This window comes from Alligator sinensis, unplaced genomic scaffold, assembly GCF_000455745.1.
Source record: "Alligator sinensis unplaced genomic scaffold, ASM45574v1 scaffold966_1, whole genome shotgun sequence".
Classification (NCBI taxonomy): Eukaryota; Metazoa; Chordata; order Crocodylia; family Alligatoridae; genus Alligator; species Alligator sinensis.
Window position 1 is genome coordinate 186,947 of NW_005842161.1, and position 6,683 is coordinate 193,629.

The 6,683-nt window shown below is 41.2% G+C and overlaps 1 protein-coding gene across 1 annotated transcript in view; it reads left to right on the forward strand.

The window, feature by feature from the left end:
* The window catches only part of ITSN1 (intersectin 1), a 174,132-nt gene extending 167,945 nt beyond the window's left edge, over positions 1–6,187 (forward strand). The window contains exons 38-39 of the mRNA XM_025206536.1: positions 317–490; positions 2,081–6,187. Of these exons, the coding sequence (XP_025062321.1) occupies positions 317–490; positions 2,081–2,229 (323 nt within the window). The 3' untranslated portion in view covers positions 2,230–6,187. The remainder of the gene's footprint in view (positions 1–316; positions 491–2,080) is intronic.
* The last annotated feature ends 496 nt before the right edge of the window (positions 6,188–6,683 follow it).

Consider the following 6,683-nt stretch of genomic DNA (forward strand, 5'->3'; position numbering starts at 1 on the left):
GATCTCTCTTTCCTGCTTATGCAGGGGGTCGGACTCGATGATCTATTGAGGTCCCTTCCGACCCTAACATCTATGAATCTATGAATCTATGAAAAGCCTTCCCTTGAATGTCTGGTAAGGGCCTGACAAGCTTAATCCCACATATGGGAGCCGAGGGTGCTCAGTACTTCACAGGATCTTCCCTGTTTTTTCAACATGGGGCAGTACTGCAGCCTTTCCCCAGTTTCATGATAGAGGAGGCTAGAGGATATTTAGAAGGATATCCATGAAACAACAACATTCATTCACATCCCTGCACCTGTCTTCCTCCTTCCAGGAAAGAGTAACCCCTACTGTGAAGTGACCATGGGCTCTCAGTGTCACATCACCAAGACTATACAGGACACTCTCAATCCTAAATGGAATTCAAACTGCCAGTTCTTTATCAAAGACCTAGAGCAGGATGTGCTGTGCATAACAGTGTTTGAGAGGGATCAGTTCTCCCCAGATGGTAAGTAGGAAGCTGGTATGCTTCTGGTAATGTGTACACTTCTTCCCACCTTTCCGTGCCTTAGGAGTTACATGGCTGCCGAGGTGAAACATTTCACCAACAAAGCAGCACCCAAGGTGTAGATCTGCCACACTTCCTGTCTGGAGAACCCCTTCAGTGGAAATGGGTGAAGAATAAAGCTGCCTGTGTTTTTGATTCTTTTTCCTGTAGAAGCTGATGCAACCTGAAATATGACGTGCAATTTTGTAGTGTCTTTAATCAAAATCCCAGCTTCCCCTCTGAAGTAGACGTCACTTGTAGATGGAAACAGTAAAACAGAAGGGAGAAGAAGGGTCTTGCTCAAATCAGCTTGATGAGTTAGTAGCAATATTGTGGCTGGAAACCCAAGAGTCTTGATGCCCATTTCCTTTATTTAACACCTCTGTGCAGAAAGTGAAAGTTGCTCACAGCAGTGAGGTGCTACTGTTTTAGCCAGGGGAGGTGTTCGGGGGAAAAATCTCCTCTCCTAGCCTGTGATACAAACCTGCATATCAGAGACACCTGTGCTTGCAGAGATTAAGTAGGAAAGTGAGAGGGAGTTGTGGGACTAGAGAATCTCTTAGGGGATGGGGTTTTTTTTTTCATTAAAATAAAATTCCCATAATCACAGCTAAGGAGAAAGGAAATAAAGTTCTACTTAAAGCTTCAGTCACTCCTAGAAAATTCAGTGAGCATATTGGTAGCACAGAATAGTGTGTGCATGTGTGCGCGCGTGCGCATACGCAAGTGTGTGAAAGAGAGAGAAATAGGAGGGTGGTATCCTTTCTTAGGGAGAGCTGAGAGCACACCAGTCATTCGGTAGAGTTGAGCCCATTGGCCTACCTCAGGATTAGTTTCCTTCGTGGCTTTATTCTGCTCAGAAGGGTATTGTTCTTGGTCTGAGTCATGTTGCAGACTTTGAACTGCTCTGACCTTTTATTTCTAACATGCTACAAAACAAAGAAGCCATTTAAATACGCAGCAAAGAGATACGTGATGATGGATTATTCCAGTCAAGTGCTGTTTTATTTACAATGCTGTGGCCTAATGCGCTCTGGATGATATCCACCTCCAGGCTGAGAGTCAGGCTAGAGGTGCACAGAAGTGACTTAGACAACTGATATTTAGAATCAGGAGACATTAAGACTCCATTTGTATTTGCTATAAAATTACTGTATGCAGCAGACTTATTGAGCTGGGTTCTTTTTCACTTCTTAGGTATCTAAGTATAATCTAAGTATAATCCTGCTCAAGTCCCAGAAAACCCATTAAGGCAGAAGAGGGGTGGTCTCCTCCTCCTCACTGCTTTTTGGAACTTAGTCTTAAGGCTTCAATTGATAGAAGTAGCTGCATTAATGGGTTTTCCAGGACTCAGAGCAGGGTGGAATTGAAGCATGCTTGCACCTAAGTGCCACTTAGATCCTAATAGGTAGATTAGGAACTGGCCCATTACCTCCCTGTATCCTGCATGCCTAAAAGCCTAATGCTTTCTTCATAGTAACATGTTGTCACAAAATAAACTGGAAAATAAAATGTGTTTCACTTCAGCTTATGCTGTTTTTTGCATTTCAGACTTTTTGGGCAGAACAGAAATCCGTGTGGCGGATATTAAGAAGGATCAGGGCTCAAAAGGACCAGTCACAAAGTGTCTCCTGCTTCATGAAGTCCCAACAGGAGAGATAGTAGTCCGACTAGATCTGCAGTTGTTTGATGAGCCTTAGAGGGAAATCAGTATTTCATTTTAATCTGAGTTCACTGCAATAGGTGTCTGCAGAAGCTGTCTCAAAATCCTTATCCCTTTTATATGAAACTACTGCTTGCCCTTCACGTGCAAGAGGGTTATCAACGCAAACAGGAGCATCTATGTGCCTTGATAATCCTTGCTGAAAACTGCACCCCTATTTTGTGAGGAAACTTTTCTCACCCTGTATGTGGAACTTTACCATAATTTTCAGGGCTCCTGAAAATAACATAGTGGTAACTTGTGCTCCAGTTTGAAAGGTTAACAAACCGTATAGATATCTGCACTTGCACCAGTTACACTATTATTTAACTTTCATGAAGCAGTCAGTGTCTCTACCTTTGAAGGTTTTCTGTAAACTTTTCCCCTAAGAATGTTGTGCCTATTACCCCACAAAAGTGGTGTGTAAACATAACGTGAATGAACACTTACCAGGTAAGATGATCGCCAATAATTTACCTATAGATCTTCACGGTACTATTGCAAAGATTTTCTTTTTTTTAAAATGTATAATAAGCAGATCTGATGTTGTTAGTGCACCACATGCAGACTCAGCCTCTCAAAATAGGGTTCAAGTGGAACTGAAAATTGTGCACAGGCTTTGCACTGTCCCTCTGCACAGAGCTGAATTTCACCTTAAGAGTGCACTGACTTTCAATACCTGTTGAAGTTTCATTTTTTCTGTAGGGTTGTAAATGCTTGAATAATGAGCACAAGTGATAGAGAGCCCTGCTGAATGTTGAACTGTATCACTCAAATACTACTTTATGTGCGTAAACTGATGGATAATCTGGTCACCAGCTGTAATTAAAAAAAATCACTGCGCTAGCTCAGGAAGCTAATTTATACCCTATGGAGTCTAGTTGGAAAAGCAATTAGTGGTGACTGGTTATTAAATTGTACTGTGCCTAAACATATTTGACATCATGGTGTTGAAATCAGGGCAGTAGCATATTGTAGCTCACAAAGACATTCATTGCAAACCAGGTTTATTATAAATTTGTTGGCTGTAATATTTGATGTGACCAGAAACAAAATCTTTGTTTGTGATTGTGCAGAGTGAGTAACCCCAAAGCAAAAGGGTCTTGTTATCTTAGCGAGGGGAGGGGAGTACAGGAGTTTTCCCATGTAACTCCCCACACCCATGCAAGCTGAGATTTGGCAAAACGTCCCTATTCAGCAACCTTGAGCACAGGCTTAAATTCTACTTTCTTTAAGCACATGCTTTAGTGTTTGCTGATTTGGGACTTAAGAGGACAGTAGACCCCCTGAGAGTAACATTCCTCTTTGTTCTGCTTGGAGTCCTTTTGTTCGTTATCTAATGATCATGCATAAGCTGGTATTTTTGTAATGGCTTCATTTCAGAATGGGAGGTGTTAACCATTTCACTAGCATGTTGATGTTTTTGTGGAGCTTGCTGTTAGGTTTTGATGTTCTTTGCATGTTGTTTTGGTACTAGTTTCCACCTTTCCTGTATAGATGGTATTCTCTAGCACTGCAAGTCTTTACAATTTCCTTTAGGAAATTAGGATATCTTCATAATGGATATCTAGTATGGTGATAAGTGTAAAACGTGAGGGGAAGTGTCTGTGTATTATAATTTCCTACAAGACCACTGTAATGTTTCAGGCAATTGAAAACATAATCCTGTATGTTGGAGGGACAACAAAGTTTACATTTCATACTTTTAAGAATCGCTTTATTATTTATTTATTGAAGATAGTGTAGAATTTTGTATCAGAAATGACATACTTATGTATTTTTTGAACAAAGCAGAGATACACACTTTAGTTAGAAACTTTCAACTGACCACATTTTAGAGGAAGTTTAACTTCAAGGCATGCATTTGTTTACCACTAACTGGCTGAAAACACAGTTAAAAGAACTTTTAAGTTTCTATTTTTCAATGTTGTTAAGAAAATTGTTTCAATTAAACATTGTAAATAGTACTAAACCCATGCTTTCCTATTTCCATATCAATACATTTTATTAAATATAATGTATATGAAAATACACATTGTCGTGGTAGGAAGAGTGATAAAATCTATTAATGGAGTAACATTAAATGTCATTGTTCTAACCTTTTATTGCTGTCCCAACTTTTCTCAATAGCTGTAAATAAGCTTAATGTTATATCTCACTGTTTAAGAAGTAGTTTCAGGATCCCTTTTGAAGACATCATTTCACTAGCATAAATTATTCAAAATAAATAGGCACGTAAGAAAAGTAACTTGGGTTTAAGAGAAGAATCTCTGCTGGGATTTTGAAAGGAGCCTAAGAAGGTGCCCAAATCCCTGTGAAATTCGGTTGAGATTAGGGGCCACTTAACTCTTGTAGGATCTTGCAAAAACAGCAGCTCTAATCCTTAACATGTCTGATTGCATCTTAAATTCATCTTCTTACTTGCATCTTCAAGTGATAACATCACTTGAAAGCTCAAACTGTAGTTTAATCTTGATGCACATGAATTTAGGTTATCTACTTCATATTGATGTGACTAGGAACCAAACAAGGGAGGTGATGGGAGAAGTTTGGGAGTGTGCTTCATTATTACCCATCTCTCTACAATCACAGGAAACTAATTATATGGAGATCATGAATTAAATCTTATGCATCAAGGAGATTATGTGATCATTAGTGCCAGACTACTGTGCACAGAGTTGTCCTTTTTTCTCCTGTTCACCAGGAAGATTCAGTAATATATTGGCACTGCCAGTTTCTGGAACAGAATTTTTTTTTTATTTAGAGTTAACCAAAAGTCCTAAAAGTATCTGATCTACTGATCAGTTGTCGTAAATTTTCCCTTGTTCAGGAATTATACAACCTTGTATGATATTCATAATGATTCGGTGGTCACACAGGATGTCAGAGTTGTCTGCTCTTTTGTTCATCATAGTGACAAGCCTCACAGTCATCGAGGACTTTATTCTCCAAAGCATAGGCCACTATTACTTAAGGTCTTTGTTAGCCACAGTGCTGTTAAGGCTTATGTAATCTATCCCTAGAGATCAGTGTGGACTGATGTTTTAACTGTTAGGAGGACAAGAGACATTCAGAGGAGACAGTACCATACATTGCATGGAAATGAATTAAAAACATTATCTGAGCATATTTACAAGGTAGACCAACATTACCATAATGATAGAATATTGACCTGCATTCTTAGATGGGTGACCCATTGCAAGTCACACTGTGCTACACTGGGTGATGCTACTTCATATTAGACTTTATATTTCAATAGCTCTCAAAGGGTCATAGCCCCTTTATGCTAGGTCTTTTATACAGGCAGCAGTAACACAGCCCCTTCCCAAAGAGTCCCCGCTCCTAAGGGGCCTCTATTTAGGCACTGTAACACCTAGATTCAGGTACCAAATCAAAGGGGTTAGTGAAAATCTTGATTCTGTGGGCAGTCAAGGAAACCATCCTTCACCCCATTCTTCTTTACTGAGGGATTGGAGTGCATTTCAGTCCCTCACCCTCTGTACCTCCCTACCCCTCCCCTACCATCCTTTGGGGACAGGGAGGCCCTTTCCATTTTCTTGCCCAGTCCAGAGCAGGTGGGAACTCTCACTGCAGACCCCTTTACTCTTGGTTACTATTTACATCCTCCTGCTGCTCAACAGCCAGAAAATGTATTGTTTACCTGGGCTTTTTTGTACACAACAGCAGTCATGGGAATTAACTAGTTAATTAACTAGTTAAACAGTTAAAGAAATGGCTAACTTTTAACTTTAACTAGTTACATTTTTCAGCTGTCAACTTTTAACTTTAACTGGTTAAAAAAAAGGTTAACGTTAAAAATTGAAATGCGGCTTTCCCAGAGTTCTTTCTGATACAGCCACTTTCCAGGACTTACATGGAACAATATTTCGTTATTGAAACTCTAGGACTTCTTGTTTGAGAGAGAGAGAGTAGTGTGCCTTCCTATGCGATATGGTCTCTTAAGAACTACAAGTCCCCGAGTTCCTTAGTTCATGCTGGCATTTTCTGTGCATTTGCAGAAGTCAACAGGGCAGCCAGTTGGCTGCAGGGGATGGAAAAAGCACAAGCAAGCAGAGACATTGATCCCAGTAAGAGTGGGAGCAAGTAGAGAGGGTGAAGCAGATGATGACTTTTTTAATTTTAATGAATATCTGGATCAGAGCCCAAGAAGTTGAGCCATGAACGGCACGTGCCCCCAGCGGCTGCGGGGTGGTGGGGCGTAGCTGCACCAGTGGTGGCAGGAGCACAGTGGCGGTAGCCCGGCGGCGGTGAGCGGGGAGCTCCTGCAGATGCCACCAGCACTGTTGGTGAGGGAGAGGCAAAGGAGAGGGGGTGGCAAGTGCTGACCAGGGCTCGGCAACCACTCGCAGGTGCTGTCGGCAGCAGCCAGGGGCGATAGTGGACTACCTGCAGATGGCACCGGCAGTGCCAGCGGCAGGGTGGTGAGCAGCG